General features: G+C 37.1%; 1 protein-coding gene and 1 long non-coding RNA gene across 8 annotated transcripts in view; both read right to left on the reverse strand.

Moving 5' to 3' along the window:
- C23H1orf159 (chromosome 23 C1orf159 homolog) overlaps positions 1–14,125 on the reverse strand; it is a 29,664-nt gene extending 15,539 nt beyond the window's left edge. For 3 of the 7 annotated variants that reach the window (XM_059866640.1, XM_059866642.1, XM_059866643.1), the window contains exons 1-5: positions 14,034–14,125; positions 11,613–11,699; positions 8,999–9,089; positions 7,765–7,840; positions 3,519–3,623 (exon numbers count right to left, since the gene is read on the reverse strand). In XM_059866640.1, the coding sequence (XP_059722623.1) occupies positions 3,519–3,623; positions 7,765–7,840; positions 8,999–9,070 (253 nt within the window). In that variant the 5' untranslated portion in view covers positions 9,071–9,089; positions 11,613–11,699; positions 14,034–14,125. Of the gene's footprint in view, positions 1–3,518; positions 3,624–7,764; positions 7,841–8,994; positions 9,090–11,612; positions 11,703–14,033 lie in introns of those variants that run through there. The other 4 variants (XM_059866641.1, XM_059866646.1, XM_059866647.1 and 1 more) reach the window with 4 other exon arrangements.
- Positions 14,126–15,130: 1,005 nt separating this feature from the next.
- Positions 15,131–15,934, reverse strand: LOC132337846 (uncharacterized). The gene is made up of 2 exons (XR_009489278.1): positions 15,801–15,934; positions 15,131–15,368 (listed from the first exon to the last, which is right to left on the reverse strand). It is a non-coding gene; the product is annotated as an uncharacterized LOC132337846 (long non-coding RNA).
- Positions 15,935–17,318: the final 1,384 nt, after the last annotated feature.

Raw genomic sequence — 17,318 nt, forward strand, 5'->3', positions numbered from 1 at the left:
AATTACATTTAAAGTTAATTAAATTCAAATTAATTCCAGGACGTGGGATTAAAATCTCAATTTTTTGCTGCATTTCTGAGGAATTTTTGCTGCAGGAATTGATGTCAATAATTACCAAAATTAATTACATTTAAAGTTAATTAACTCCAAATTAATTCCAGGATGTGGGATTAAAAAAATCTCCTTTTTTTTCTGTATTTTTGAGGAGATTTTGCTGCAGGAATTGATGCCAATAATTACCAAAAATAATTACATTTAAAGTTAATTAACTCCAAATTAATGGGATAAAAACCTCCATTTTTGCTGTCTTTCTGAGGAATTTTTGCTGCAGGAATTGATGCCAAAAATTACCAGAAATAATTAAATTTAAAGTTAATTAAATCCAAATTAATGGGATAAAAATCTCCATTTTTTTATTGCCTTTTGGTGGAATTTTTACTGCAGGAATTGATGCCAATAATTACCAAAAATAATTACATTTAAAGTTAATTAAATCCAAATTAATGGGATAAAAATCTCCATTTTTTTATTGCTTTTTGGTGAATTTTTGCTGCAGGAATTGATGCCAAAAATTACCAAAAATATTTGAATTTAAAGTTAATTAAACCCAAATTAATGGGATACAAATCTCCATTTTTTGCTGGATTTCTGAGGAATTTTTGCTGCAGGAATTGATGCCAAAAATTACCAAAAATATTTAAATTTAAAGTTAATTAACTCCAAATTAATCGGATAAAAATCTCCATTTTTTTATTGCCTTTTGGTGGAATTTTTGCTGCAGGAATTGATGCCAATAATTACCAAAAATATTTAAATTTAAAGTTAATTAACTCCAAATTAATGGGATAAAAATCTCCATTTTTTGCTGGATTTCTGAGGAATTTTTGCTGCAGGAATTGATACCAATAACTACCAAAAATAATTAAATTTAAAGTTAATTAACTCCAAATTAATGGGATACAAATCTCCATTTTTGCTGCAGGAATTGATACCAATAACTACCAAAAATAATTACATTTAAAGTTAAGTAACTCCAAGTTAATGGGATAAAAATCTCCATTTTTTGCTGCATTCCTGAGCAGTTTTACTGCAGGAATTGATGCCAAAAATTACCAAAAATATTGAAATTTAAAGTTAATTAAACCCAAATTAATGGGATAAAAATCTCCATTTTTTGCTGGATTTGTGAGGAATTTTTGCTGCAGGAATTGATACCAATAATTACCAGAAATAATTAAATTAAACGTTAATTTAATCCAAATGAATGGGATAAAAGTCTCCATTTTTGCTGCAGGAATTGATACCAAAAATTACCAGAAATAATTAAATTTAAAATTAATTAACTGCAAATTAATGGGATAAAAATCTCCATTTTTGCTGCAGGAATTGATACCAAAAATTACCAAAAATATTGAAATTTAAAGTTAATTAACTCCAAGTTAATGGGATACAAATCTCCATTTTTTGCTGCATTCCTGAGGAATTTTTGCAGCAGGAATTGATGCCAAAAATTACCAGAAATAATTAAATTTAAAGTTAATTAACTCCAAGTTAATGGGATACAAATCTCCATTTTTTGCTGCATTCCTGAGGAATTTTTGCAGCAGGAATTGATACCAATAATTACCAGAAATAATTAAATTTAAAGTTAATTAACTCCAAATTAATGGGATACAAATCTCCATTTTTGCTGCAGGAATTGATACCAAAAATTACAAAAAATAATTAAATTAAAGTTAATTAAACCCAAATTAATGGGATACAAATCTCCATTTTTGCTGCAGGAATTGATACCAAAAATTACCAAAAATATTGAAATTTAAAGTTAATTAACTCCAAGTTAATGCCATACAAATCTCCATTTTTTGCTGGATTTCTGAGGAATTTTTGCTGCAGGAATTGATACCAAAAATTACCAGAAATAATTAAATTAAACGTTAATTTAATCCAAATTAATGGGATACAAATCTCCATTTTTGCTGCAGGAATTGATACCGAAAAGTACCAGAAATAATTAAATTTAAAGTTAATTAACTCCAAATTAATGGGATAAAAATCTCCATTTTTTTGCTGCATTCCTGAGGAATTTTTGCTGCAGGAATTGATACCAAAAATTACCAGAAATAATTAAATTAAAAGTTAATTAAACCCAAATTAATGGGATACAAATCTCCATTTTCGCTGCAGGAATTGATACCAAAAATAATTAAATTAAAAGTTAATTAACTCCAAGTTAATGGGATACAAATCTCCATTTTTGCTGCAGGAATTGATACCAAAAATTACCAGAAATATTGAAATTTAAAAGTTAATTAAACCCAAATTAATGGGACACAAATCTCCATATTTTGCTGCATTCCTGAGGAATTTTTGCTGCAGGAATTGATACCAAAAATTACCAAAAATATTGAAATTTAAAGTTAATTAAACCCAAATTAATGGGATAAAAATCTCCATTTTTTGCTGGATTCCTGAGGAATTTTTGCAGCAGGAATTGATACCAATAACTACCAAAAATAATTAAATTTAAAGTTAATTAAACCCAAATTAATGGGATAAAAATCTCCATTTTTGCTGCAGGAATTGATACCAAAAATTACAAAAAATAATTAAATTAAAGTTAATTAACTCCAAATTAATGGGATACAAATCTCCATTTTTGCTGCAGGAATTGATACCAATAACTACCAAAAATAATTAAATTAAAAGTTAATTAAACCCAAATTAATGGGATAAAAGTCTCCATTTTTGCTGCAGGAATTGATACCAAAAATTACAAAAAATATTGAAATTTGAAAGTTAATTAAACCCAAATTAATGGGATACAAATCTCCATTTTTTGCTGGATTTCTGAGGAATTTTTGCTGCAGGAATTGATGCTAAAAATTACCAAAAATAATTAAATTAAAGTTAATTAAACCCAAATTAATGGGACACAAATCTCCATTTTTGCTGCAGGAATTGATACCAAAAATTACCAAAAATAATTAAATTAAAGATAATTAAACCCAAATTAATGGGACACAAACCTCCATTTTTGCTGCAGGGATTGATACCAAAAATTACCAAAAATATTGAAATTTAAAGTTAATTAACTCCAAATTAATGGGATACAAATCTCCATTTTTGCTGCAGGAATTGATACCAAAAACTACCAAAAATAATTAAATTAAAAGTTAATTAAACCCAAATTAATGGGATACAAATCTCCATTTTTGCTGCAGGAATTGATACCAAAAATTACCAAAAATATTGAAATTTAAAGTTAATTAACTCCAAGTTAATGGGATAAAAATCTCCATTTTTGCTGCAGGAATTGATACCGAAAATTACCAAAAATATTGAAATTAAAGTTAATTAAACCCAAGTTAATGGGACACAAATCTCCATTTTTTGCTGCCTTTCGGCGGCGTTTTCGCGGCGATCGCCACCGAGCGATCCCGATCCATTTTCCCAATGGATTTAATGAATTTAATGAGTTTAATTAAAAAGAATTAATTCAAAAAGGGGGCACTCACAGCTCCTGCACTCGCTGAGGTTGTGCCCCGAGGGGCTGGCCAGGCTCTGGTTCCTGCACCTGACGCAGCTGCTGCTCCCGTCCTCGTTCCACCTCCGGTAGCATCCTGCCCCAAAAACCCCAAAAATGGAGAAAAACAACCCAAATCCCCATTTTCTGGCAATGCCCAGGTTTTAGAGGGGGAACAAAGCAGAAATTCAGAAATTCCCTTTTTTTTTTTCTGGAGGAAAACAGCTCCTGATCCCCCTTTGGCCAAACAAAAAAGGTTTTATCGCAAATTTTATTCCAAATTTTATTCCCAATGTTCATCCCAAAAAAAGAAAACTTTCCCAGGGTAAAATGGAGAAGGAATGGTGAGGAAATAATATGAATTAATGAATTAATTAGCACTCCCCAGCTGCTGGAGTTTGGTAATAAAGTGCAGAAATTCAGGAATTTGGGATCCCTGGAATTCTCCCAGTGATTATCCCAGAAAATTAAAATTTCCCAAAGGGATGAAAGGAGGAGGAATGATGAGGAAATAATATTAATTAATGAATTAATTAGCACTCCCCAGCTGCTGGAGTTTGGTAATAAAGTGCAGAAATTCTGGGAATTTTTATCCCTGGAATTCTCCAAGGCCTCAGTGATTATCCCAGGAAATTAAAATTTTCCAAAGGGATGAAAGGAGGAGGAATGATGAGGAAATAATATTAATTAATGAATTAATTAGCACTCCCCAGCTGCTGGAGTTTGGTAATAAAGTGCAGAAATTCAGGAATTTGGGATCCCTGGAATTCTCCAAGGCCCCAGTGATTATCCCAGAAAATTAAAACTTTCCCAGGGTAAAATGGAGAAGGAATTATGTGGAAATAATATTAATTAATGAATTAATTAGCACTCCCCAGCTGCTGGATTTTGGTAATAAAGTGCAGAAATTCTGGGAATTTGGGATCCCTGGAATTCTCCCAGTGATTATCCCAGAAAATTAAAATTTTCCAAGGGGATGAAAGGAGGAGGAATGATGAGGAAATAATATGAATTAATGAATTAATGAGCTGCTGGATTTTGGTAATCAAGTGCAGAAATTCTGGGAATTTTGGATCCCTGGAATTCTCCCAGTGATTATCCCAGAAAATTAAAACTTTCCAAGGAATAGAAGGAGGAGGAATGATGAGGAAATAATATTTATTAATGAATTAATGAGCTGCTGGATTTTGGTAACAAAGTGCAGAAATTCAGGAATTTGGGATCCCTGGAATTCTCCCAGTGATTATCCCAGAAAATTAAAATATTCCAAAGGGGAAAAAGGAGTGAAAAATAAAAGGGAATAATATTTATTAATGAATTAATGAGCTGCTGGAGTTTGGTGTTCAAGTGCAGAAATTCAGGAATTTTGACCCCTGGAATTCTCCCAGTGTTTATCCCAGAAAATTAAAACTTCCCAAGGGATAAAAGGAGAAGGAATTAAAAGGGAGTAATATTTATTAATGAATTAATGAGCTGCTGGATTTTGGTGTTCAAGTGCAGAAATTCAGGAATTTTGATCCCTGGAATTCTCCCAGTGTTTATCCCAGAAAATTAAAATTTCCCAAGGGATAAAAGGAGGAGGAATGATGAGGAAATAATATGAATTAATGATTTAATGAGCTGCTGGATTTTGGTAATAAAGTGCAGAAATTCAGGAATTTTGATCCCTGGAATTCTCCCAGTGATTATCCCAGAAAATTAAAATATTCCAAAGGTGAAAAAGGAGTGAAAATTAAAAGGAAATAATATGAATTAATGAATTAATGAGCTGCTGGATTTTGGTAATAAAGTGCAGAAATTCTGGGAGTTTTTATCCCTGGAATTCTCCAAGGCCCCACTGATTATCCCAGAAAATTAAAACTTTCCAAAGGGCTAAAAGGAGGAGGAATGATGAGGAAATAATATTTATTAATGAATTAATGAGCTGCTGGAGTTTGGTAATAAAGTGCAGAAATTCTGGGAATTTTGGATCCCTGGAATTCTCCCAGTGATTATCCCAGAAAATTAAAATATTCCAAAGGTGAAAAAGGAGTGAAAAATAAAAGGGAATAACAGAAATTTGGATCCCTGGAATTCTCCAAGGCCTCAGTGATTATCCCAGGGAAATAAAACTTCCCAAGGGGATGAAAGGAGGAGGAATGATGAGGAAATAATATTTATTAATGAATTAATGAACTGCTGGATTTTGGTAATAAAGTGCAGAAATTCAGGAATTTTGATCCCTGGAATTCTCCCAGTGATTATCCCAGAAAAATAAAATATTCCAAGGCCCCAGTGATTATCCCAGAAAATTAAAATATTCCAAAGGAATAAAAGGAGAAGGAATTATGAGGAAATAATATGAATTAATGAATTAATGAGCTGCTGGATTTTGGTAATAAAGTGCAGAAATTCAGGAATTTGGGATCCCTGGAATTCTCCCAGTGATTATCCCAGAAAATTAAAATTTCCCAAGGGGATGAAAGGAGGAGGAATGATGAGGAAATAATATTTATTAATGAATTAATGAGCTGCTGGATTTTGGTAATAAAGTGCAGAAATTCAGGGAATTTTGGATCCCTGGAATTCTCTCAGTGTTTATCCCAGAAAATTAAAATATTCCAAAGGAATAGAAGGAGGAGGAATGATGAGGAAATAATATGAATTAATGAATTAATGAGCTGCTGGATTTTGGTGTTCAAGTGCAGAAATTCTGGGAATTTTGGATCCCTGGAATTCTCCCAGTGATTATCCCAGAAAAATAAAATATTCCAAGGCCCCAGTGTTTATCCCAGAAAATTAAAATTTTCCAAAGGGATAAAAGGAGGAGGAATGATGAGGAAATAATATGAATTAATGAATTAATGAGCTGCTGGAGTTTGGTAATAAAGTGCAGAAATTCTGGAATTTGGGATCCCTGGAATTCTCCCAGTGATTATCCCAGAAATATAAAATATTCCAAGGCCCCAGTGATTATCCTAGAAAATTAAAATTTCCCAAAGGAATAAAAGGAGGAGGAATGATGAGGAAATAACACGAATTAATGATTTAATGAGCTGCTGGATTTTGGTAATAAAGTGCAGAAATTCTGGGAATTTTGGATCCCTGGAATTCTCCCAGTGATTATCCCAGAAAATTAAAATATTCCAAAGGTGAAAAAGGAGTGAAAAATAAAAGGGAATAACAGAAATTTGGATCCCTGGAATTCTCCAAGGCCTCAGTGATTATCCCAGGGAAATAAAACTTCCCAAGGGGATGAAAGGAGGAGGAATGATGAGGAAATAATATTTATTAATGAATTAATGAGCTGCTGGAGTTTGGTGTTCAAGTGCAGAAATTCAGGAATTTTGATCCCTGGAATTCTCCCAGTGATTATCCCAGAAAAATAAAATATTCCAAGGCCCCAGTGATTATCCTAGAAAATTAAAATATTCCAAAGGGATAAAAGGAGGAGGAATGATGAGGAAATAATATGAATTAAGGAGGAGGAATGATGAGGAAATAATATGAATTAATGATTTAATGAGCTGCTGGATTTTGGTGTTCAAGTGCAGAAATTCAGGAATTTGGGATCCCTGGAATTCTCTCAGTGTTTATTCCAGAAAAATAAAATATTCCAAAGGTGAAAAAGGAGTGAAAAATAAAAGGGAATAATATGAATTAATGAATTAATTAACTGCTGGATTTTGGTAATAAAGTGCAGAAATTCAGGAATTTGGGATCCCTGGAATTCTCCCAGTGATTATCCCAGAAAATTAAAACTTCCCAAAGGGATAAAAGGAGGAGGAATTATGAGGAAATAATATTTATTAATGAATTAATGAGCTGCTGGAGTTTGGTGTTCAAGTGCAGAAATTCAGGAATTTGGATCCCTGGAGTTCTCTCAGTGTTTATCCCAGAAAATTAAAATATTCCAAAGGGGAAAAAGGAGTGAAAATTAAAAGGGAATAACACGAATTAATGAATTAATGAGCTGCTGGATTTTGGTGTTCAAGTGCAGAAATCTGGGAATTTTGATCCCTGGAATTCTCCCAGTGATTATCCCAGAAAAATAAAACTTCCCAAGGGGATGAAAGGAGGAGGAATGATGAGGAAATAATATTTATTAATGAATTAACTGCTGGAGTTTGGTGTTCAAGTGCAGAAATTCAGGAATTTTTGATCCCTGGAATTCCCCTGGCCAGCCCAGCCCTGCCCATGGAGTCAAGGCTCCTCAATCCCAAATTCCTGATTTTTATCCCATTTTCTCCCTGCCCTACCTGGGCTGCACTGCTGGCTGGCCGGGCAGGAGCTGTTGGATTCCAACATTTCCACACAACATCCCGGGGCTGCCACCTGAGGAGAGAAATTCCCAAGGAATTCCCACCTTGCCACCAAGGAAATGATCATAAATATAAAAAGAAATTTAAATCCCCACAGAAAGAAAGGGAGAATTCACTTAAAACCCACTGGAATTTATTTTTTCCAGCAGGGAGAGGAAAACTTGGTTTATTTTTAATTTAATTTTTATTTTATAAATCATTTTTATTTTTCTGTATCCGTTCTATTTTTATTTTAGATAGAAATTTTATTTTTAAAAAATCTCTTTTATTTTGCTTTTATCCATCAAATTAATTTTTCTTTCATCAATACATTTCATTTTTTATTTTCTAAATAAAAATTGCAGAAAATGTGGGATAAAAATAAAATTAATTTTTTTTAATTTAATAATAAAAAATAAAAATAAAAATAAAAATAGAAATAAAAAATAGAATAGAATAAAATAGAAAAAATAGAATAGAATAAAATAGAAAAAAATAAAATAGACTAGAATAAAATAGAAAAAAATAAAATAGAATAGAATAAAATGGAAAAAATAAAATGGAAAAAATAAAAGAGAAAAACATATAAAATAGAAAAAATATATAAAATAAAATAAAATATAGAAAATAAAATAAAATATAGAAAATAAAATAAAATATAGAAAATAAAATAAAATATATAAAATAAAATAAAATGGAAAAAATGAAATGGAAAAAATAAAATGGAAAAAATATAAAATAGAAAAAATATAAAATAGAAAAAATATACAAAATAAAATAAAATATATAAAATAAAATGGAAAAAAATAAAATGGAAAAAAAAATGGAAAAAATATAAAATAGAAAAAAAATATAAAATAGAAAAAATATATAAAATAAAATGAAATATATAAAATAAAATAAAATAAAATAAAATAAAATAAAATAAAATAAAATAAAATAAAATGGAAAAAAAATAAAATGGAAAAATATATAAAATAGAAAAAAATATAAAATAAAATAAAATATATAAAATAAAATAAAATAAAATAAAATATATAAAATAAAATATATAAAATATATAAAATAGAATAGAATAGAATAGAATAGAATAAAATAAAATAAAATAAAATAAAATAAAATAAAATAAAATAAAATAAAATAAAATAAAATAAAATAAAATAAAATAGAATAAAATTCCTGCAGCACCCACTGAGTTTTCCGTGGATTTTCCTGCAACTTCTGCCACCAGCCTGGTCAGGAGAAGCACGAAGGGCACCTCCATTCCCAGGAAAAACACAGATCTGGAGAAAATTTGGGAATAAATTCAAATTATTCATTAATGGCACTGGAATTCTGCTTCCCTTTAAAGATGTTAAAGAAGTTTAGGGGAAAAAAGGGGTGGGAAGAGTAAGGAAACACAGATGGAAAGGGATTCTTGACTATAAAACACAACAAAATTAAATTATTTCGATTTTTGTCAATATCTGAATATTAAGAAAACACAGATGAAAAGGGATTCTTGATTATAAAACCATAAAAAAATTAAATTATTTAGATTTTTGTCAATATTTGAATATTAAGAAAACACAGATGGAAAAGGATTCTTGATTATAAAACATAATAAAATTAAATTATTTCGATTTTTGTCAATATCTGAATATTAAGGAAACACAGATGGAAAAGGATTCTTGACTATAAAACATAATAAAATTAAATTATTTCGATTTTTGTCAATATCTGAATATTAAGAAAACAGAGGTGAAAAGGGATTCTTGATTATAAAACATAACAAAATTAAATTATTTCGATTTTTGTCAATATCTGAATATTAAGAAAACACAGATGGAAAGGGATTCTTGATTATAAAACCATAAAAAAATTAAATTTTTATTTAGATTCCTGCCAACACCTGCTCATTCAAACACAGAAGAGGAAGGATTATTGATAAAAATCCACACTAAAATCCACACTAAAATTCCAAGTTCCTGGGGGAACTGGGAGCTCCTGGGGGAACTGGGAGCTCCTGGGGGAGGCCCTGGCTGGATCAGCTCAGCCCTGCCTGGATTCCCATCCCTGAAACACACACAGAGCAGCCCGGGGCCATCACTGCCACTTCTTTCCAGCAGTCAATCACGTTAATTTCCATCAATCAATCACTTTTATTGATTTCCATCACCCAATCATTTTTATTGATTTCCATCACCCAATTGTTTTTATTTATTTCCATCAATCATTTTTATTTCCATCACCCAATCGTTTTTATTTCCAATCATTTTTATTTCCATCACCCAATCATTTTTATTTATTTCCATCAATCAATCATTTTAATTTATTTCCATCAATCATTTTTATTGATTTCCATCAATCAATCATTTTTATTTCCATCAGCCAATCATTTTTATTGATTTCCATCAATCAATCATTTTATTTATTTCCATCAGCCAATCATTTTTATTTCCATCAGCCAATCATTTTTATTTCCAATCGTTTTTATTTCCATCACCCAATCGTTTTTATTTACTTCCATCAGCCAATCATTTTTATTTCCATCAGCCAATCATTTTAATTTAATTCCATCAATCAATCATTTTTATTTCCAATCATTTTTATTTCCATCAATCAATCACTTCTATTTCCATCACCCAATCATTTTTAATTCCAATACCCAATCATTTTTATTTCCAATCATTTTTATTTATTTCCATCACCCAATCATTTTTATTTATTTCCATCACCCAATCATTTTTATTTATTTCCATCACCCAATCATTTTTATTTCCAATCATTTTTATTTCCATCACCCAATCAATCATTTTTATTTCCATCACCCAATCATTTTTATTTATTTCCATCAATCATTTTTATTGATTTCCATCAATCATTTTTATTTCCATCAGCCAATCATTTTTATTTATTTCCATCACCCAATCATTTGGGTGATGGAAATAAATAAATGGGGAAAATGAGGAGAAAAGCTGAAACTATGAAACTGAGTGGAGAATTAAAGGGTTTTAGACATTGAAATGATAAAACTGAGAGAAGAATCAAGGGTTGGAAATGCTGAAATGATAAAACTGAGAAGAAAAGTTGAAATTATAAAACTGAGTGGAGAATTAAAGGGTTTTAGACATTGAAATGATAAATCTGAGAGAAAAATCCAGAGTTGGAAATGCTGAAATGATAAAATAGAGCAGAATCAGAGAGGTTTTAAAAGCTGGAATGATAAAATTGAGGAGAAAAGTTGAAATTATAAAACTGAGAGAAGAATTAAAGGGTTTTAGACATTGAAATGATAAATCTGAGAGGAATGGGAGGGTTTTAAACATTGAAATGATAAAGCAGAGAGGAATGGGAGGGTTTTAAACACTGAAATTATAAAACTGAGAGAAGAATGGAAGATTTTTAAAAGTTAAAATTAAAAAACTGAGAAGAAAAGTTGGCCATGATAAAACTGAGAGAGGAATGGAAGGGTTTTAAACATTGAAATGATAAAATTGAGAAGGATGGAAGGGTTTTAAACATTGAAATGATAAAATTGAGAAGGATGGAAGGATTTTAAACATTGAAATGATAAAGCAGAGAGGAATGGGAGGGTTTTAAACACTGAAATGATAAAGCAGAGAAGGATGGAAGGGTTTTAAACACTGAAATTATAAAGCAGAGAGGAATGGAAGGGTTTTAAACACTGAAATGATAAAATTGAGAAGGATGGAAGGATTTTAAACATTGAAATGATAAAGCAGAGAGGAATGGGAGGGTTTTAAACACTGACATGATAAAGCAGAGAGGAATGGGAGGGTTTAAGAGCTGCAAGTGTCACTCACCTGCAGGCTCCCAGGAGCCCTGTGCACCTTGCCCAGCTGCCAGCAAACACCTGAGGCTGGTGCTTTGCTGCTCATTTCACCAGGAACCTGCTGGGGCACAGAGAGAGCATTAACAGAACAATCTTTTATCAATCCCAGCTGGAGCAGGACTCGTTTTTCCAGCTCAGTCCTGCCCTTTCCACAGCTGGGGTTTTGTAACAGAGCCCAGCAATTACAAGCTGGGTTTAGTCACAGCCACCTTAAGCCAGGCTTTGCTGCAAAAGCTGCTCCACACCTGCCTTGAGCAAACATTCATTCCTGTTTACTGCTGGGACACCTGCTGCTCTTACAGCACACGCTGCAGCACGAAAAATCAGCAGGAGATGTGAATATTCCACAGGGAAAAGTGGTTTGGGGAAGGAGAAATTCATATTCCACAGGAAAAAGTGGTTTGGAGAAGGAGAAATTCATATTCCACAGGGAAAACTGGTTTGGGGAAGGAGAAATTCATATTATACAGGGAGAAGTGGTTTGGGGAAAGAGAAATGGATTTTATACAGGGAGAAGTGAATATTCTGCAGGGAAAAGTGGTTTGGGGAAGAAGAAATTCATATTCCACAAGGAAAAGTGGTTTGGGGAAGAGAAATTCATATTCCCCAGGGAAAAGTGGTTTGGGGAAGGAGATGTGAATATTCCACAGGGAAAAGTGGTTTGGGGAAAGAGAAATGGATATTATACAGGGAGAAGTGAATATTCCACAGGGAAAAGTGGTTTGGGGAAAGAGAAATTCATATTCCACGGGGAAAAGTGGTTTGGGGAAGGAGAAATGGATATTATACAGGGAGAAGTAGTTTGGGGAAGGAGAAATGGATTTTATACAGGGAGAAGTGAATATTCTGCAGGGAAAAGTGGTTTGGGAAGGAGAAAGTCATATTCCACAAGGAAAAGTAGTTTGGGAAAGAAGAAATGGATATTATACAGGGAGAAGTGAATATTCCACAGGGAAAAGTGGTTTGGGGAAGGAGAAATTCATATTCCACAGGGAAAAGTGGTTTGGGGAAAGAGAAATTCATATTCCACAGGGAAAAGTGGTTTGGGGAAAGAGAAATTCATATTCCACAAGGAAGAGTGGTTTGGGAAGGAGAAATGGATATTGTACAGGGAGAAGTGAATATTCCACAGGGAAAACTGGTTTGGGGAAGGAGAAATGGATATTATACAGGGAGAAGTGAATATTCCACAGGGAAAAGTGGTTTGGGGAAAGAGAAATTCATATTCCACAAGGAAAAGTGGTTTGGGGAAAGAGAAATTCATATTCCACAGGGAAAAGTGGTTTGGGGAAGGAGAAATGGATTTTATACAGGGAGAAGTGAATATTCCACAGGGAAAAGTGGTTTGGGGAAAGAGAAATTCATAATCCACAGGGAAAAGTGGTTTGGGGAAGGAGAAATGGATTTTATACAGGGAAAAGTAGTTTGGGAAGGAGAAATTAATATTATACAGGGAGAAGTAAATATTCTGCAGGGAAAAGTGGTTTGGGGAAGAGAAATTCATATTCCACAGGGAAAAGTGGTTTGGGAAGGAGAAATGAATGTTATACAGGGAGACGTGGTTTGGGAAGGAGAAATTCATATTCTGCGAGGAAAAGTGGTTTGGGAATGGGATAAAGGAATGGGCTGGAAGGGATTTAAAGGGCATGCAGTGTCACCTTGCTCTGCCCCAGGTGGCTCCAATGCTGTCCAGCATTCCAGGGATGGGATATCCCTGGGATAACCAGTGCCAGCATCCCAGCAGCCTCGCTGGGAGGGGTTTCTCCCCAAAATCCAAGCTAAACCCCCTCCTTGTCGCTTGGAATCCATTTCCCCATGCGTCACTCCATCCCTTGGAAATTCCCCTTCCTGCAGCTCGGGAAGGTCACGGCGAGGTCGCCCCAAAGCTTTCCCTCTCCAGGCTCAACAATCCCAATGTTTCTATGGCAAACTGGGGGTTTTTCACCGCTAAACGGGGCACCAAACCCCCTATTACTGGGATAATATATGCACATTGTTGGGATGTGCATTTTGGGGAAGCTCAGCCAGGATAACACACCAAAACAACATCACCGCACACCCAGCACCCCAACAAGCTCAGATCGGCAAAAAATCCCCTTCAACCGAGCCAAATTATTCGGAAATAAAAGTTTCACGGGGGAATGAGAAAGAGAGGATTCCTTTCCAAAGGCAGCTGGCCCCAAGAGCGCTGGGCAAGGAGCAGGGACAAGGGGCGACTTTTAATCCCAAATTCAGCCCCTCCGACCCCGCCGCCGCCGATTTCCCCGGAGAGCTCGGGGACTCCATCAGGAACCGCTGCCCACCGCGAACAATGGGGCCCCACCCAGGGCTCGCCGCTCGCCCCGGGGCTCGCCGCCCGTTCCCCCTCCCGCTCCCTCCTCCTCCTCCTCACCTGAGGGCTCCCCCGAGCATCCCCCCGGCACCGCCGAGGTTCCCGTTCGTACCCCCCGCCCTCCACCGGCGCCCAGCCCGCTGCGCCCGGCGGCACCCTGGGAGTTGTAGTCCCGCGGCCGCCGCCCGCCTCGCCGCTTCGCCTAGCGGTGGCTCCGCCAGGAACTACAAATCCCAACAGCACCCGCGGCGCGCCCCACCTGTCCCCTACTCCCCGCAGGTAAATACGCTTTCTCAGCCTTTTCGCGCGGCGCCGCGGTGCCTGCTGGGAAAGCGAGTCCCGCGCTGCCGGCGGGACGCGGGGGCGGTGGGGCCTCCGCACTACAGCTCCCGGCGTGCTCCGCGCGCGCGCCGCCATTTTAGGCGTTGCCTGGCAACGCTGACGCGGCGGGAGGGAGGAGGCGGCGGGCTCGAGGCCTGGGCGCCCCAAAATCCCGGGAATTCGGGAAAATCGGGAAAATCGGGAAAATCGGGAAAAACAGCTGCGCCAGATACGGCTGCTCCATCCCTGGCAGTGTCCGAGGCCAGCCTGGAGCAACCTGGAACAGGGGGAGGTGTCCCTGCCCAGGGAAAGGGGTGGGACAGGATGGGATTTAAGATCCCACCCAAAACATTCCATAATTCCATGAAGGAAACCGTGTGGCTCATTTCCCCTAAACAGCTCCTTCTTCTGTGGTTTATTTCCCCCTACAAATCTCCTTTAATGTGGTTTATTTACCCAAAAAAATCTCCTTTCATGTGGTTTATTTCCCCTTTTAACCCCGTGTTGTTTTGCATGCGGATGAGGAGCAGCTCCTTCCGCAATCCCAGAATTTTCCTCATTCCTTGGAGCACAAATCCATTTAAATTTGGCATTTCCCAAGCCAGCTCCTGATTTCCCTCAGGGTTTGTTTTGTTTTCTTTTAGCTGACAAAAGCGTAAATAAAAAACCTCAAAGGCCTCATTTAGCCAAATTTGGAGCTGCTCCTCACCTTTATTTTGAGGAAAAAAAATCTGTTTTTCCGCTTAAATTATCATGGAGAAGATTCCTGGAGGTTTTGGATGTCTTCCCTAAACTTTTTTAGGACTGGAAGTTGCAAATTACACACAAAATATGGATTGGTTTTGTCGGATTTTTCTGAATTTTAAAGCGAGACTGCCTCGAAATGCAAATATTTGTAAAGGTAGGAGGTGAAAAATGCCATGAATATTCATAAAATATGGTAATGATCCCCATTCCAGCTAACGAGGTAATCTTGCTTCATTTCCGTGGCTTTGTAAATATTGTTTTTTAAAATAAAAGGGAAGGAGGGAGAGAAGGAGACGGGGAATCGCTCCTGAAGCGCCAAAATGAAACCTAAAAAAATTATAAATATTAAAAAAAAAAGATCCGTGAAGGATTTTCCGACTTAGTTCCCTGAATAAAGGGGGAAAAAAAATCCCTGGAAGTGGGAGAGCCTTGGAATTCCTGGGGTTTGGGGCTGGGCTGGAATTCCTGGGTGGGTTTTCTGTGTTGGAAATTCCCATGGGGATGGGAATATGGGAAATTGGGAATATGGGAAATTGGGAATGGGAAATGGGGATGGGAAATGGGGATGGAGATGGGAATATGGGAAATTGGGAATATGGGAAATGGGGATGAAGATGGGAATATGGGAAATTGGGAATATGGGAACAGGATTGGGAATTGATGGGAATAGGAATAGGACAGGGACATGGGAATGGGGATGGGGAATTCCTGGATTCACTGAATTCCTGATTCCTTGGAATCCCAGCTCCTCCTTCCTACCTGGATGTGCTCTGGGCAGTGCAAACCATCCTGGGAATTCCTGGGCTGTGAGGATCCCATGGATCCAGGAAAAGCAGGAATGGGGAATCCTGGGCTGAGGAAAAGCTGGAGTGAGGGATCCTTGGCTGTGAGGGTCCCATGGATCCAGGAAAAGCAGGAATGGGGAATCCTGGGGTGAGGAAAAGCTGGAATGGGGAATCCTTGGGCTGTCAAGATCCCATGGATCCAGGCTGGAAAAGCTGGAATGGGGAATCCTTGGCTGCGAGGATCCCATGGATCCAGGAAAAACAGGAATGGGGAATCCTTGGGCTGAGGAAAAACAGGAATGGGGAATCCTGGGATGAGGAAAAGCTGGAATGGGGAATCCTTGGCTGTGAGGATCCCACGGATCCAGGAAAAGCAAGAATGGGGAATCCCTGGGCAGTGAGGATTCCATGGATGCTGGAAAAATAGGAATGGGGAATCCTGGGCTGAGGAAAAGCTGGAATGGGGAATCCTTGGCTGTGAGGATCCCATGGATTCAGGAAAAACAGGAATGAGGAATCCTGGGATGAGGAAAAGCAGGAATGGGGAATCCCTGGGCTGAGGAACAGCTGGAATGGGGAATCCTTGGGCTGTGAGAAAGCAGGAATGGGGAATCCTTTTGCCATGAGCATCCCATGGATCCAGGAAAAGCAGGAATGGGGAATCCTGGGCTGAGGAAGAGCAGGAATGGGGAATCCTGGGCTGAGGAAAAGCAGGAATGGGGAATCCCTGGGCTGAGGAAAAGCAGGAATGGGGAATCCTGGGCTGAGGAACAGCTGGAATGGGGAATCCTGGGATGTGAGGATCCCATGGATCCAGGAAAAACAGGAATGGGGAATGCTGGGCTGAGGAAAAGCAGGAATGGGGAATCCTGGGCTGAGGAAAAGCTGGAATGGGGAATCCCTGGGATGAGGAACAGCAGGAATGGGGAATCCTGGGATGAGGAAAAGCGGGAATGGGGAATCCCTGGGATGAGGAAAAGCAGGAATGGGGAATGCTGGGCTGAGGAACAGCAGGAATGGGGAATCCTGGGCTGTGAGGATCCCATGGATCCAGGAAAAACAGGAATGGGGAATCCTGGGATGAGGAAAAACAGGAATGGGGAATCCTTGGGCTGTGAGAAAGCAGGAATGAGGGATCCTGGGCTGTCAAGATCCCATGGATGCTGGAAAAGCAGGAATGGGGAATCCCTGGGATGAGGAACAGCAGGAATGGGGAATCCCTGGGATGAGGAACAGCAGGAATGGGGAATCCCTGGGCTGAGGAAAAGCGGGAATGGGGAATGCTGGGCTGAGGAACAGCAGGAATGGGGAATCCTTTTGCCGCGAGGATCCCATGGATCCAGGAACAGCAGGAATGGGGAATCCTGGGCTGAGGAAAAGCTGGAATGGGGAATCCCTGGGCTGAGGAACAGCAGGAATGGGGAATGCTGGGCTGAGGAACAGCAGGAATGGGGAATCCCTGGGATGAGGAAAAGCGGGAATGGGGAATCCT

The sequence above is a fragment of the Haemorhous mexicanus genome, chromosome 23 (assembly GCF_027477595.1).
Source record: "Haemorhous mexicanus isolate bHaeMex1 chromosome 23, bHaeMex1.pri, whole genome shotgun sequence".
Lineage (NCBI taxonomy): Eukaryota > Metazoa > Chordata > Aves > Passeriformes > Fringillidae > Haemorhous > Haemorhous mexicanus.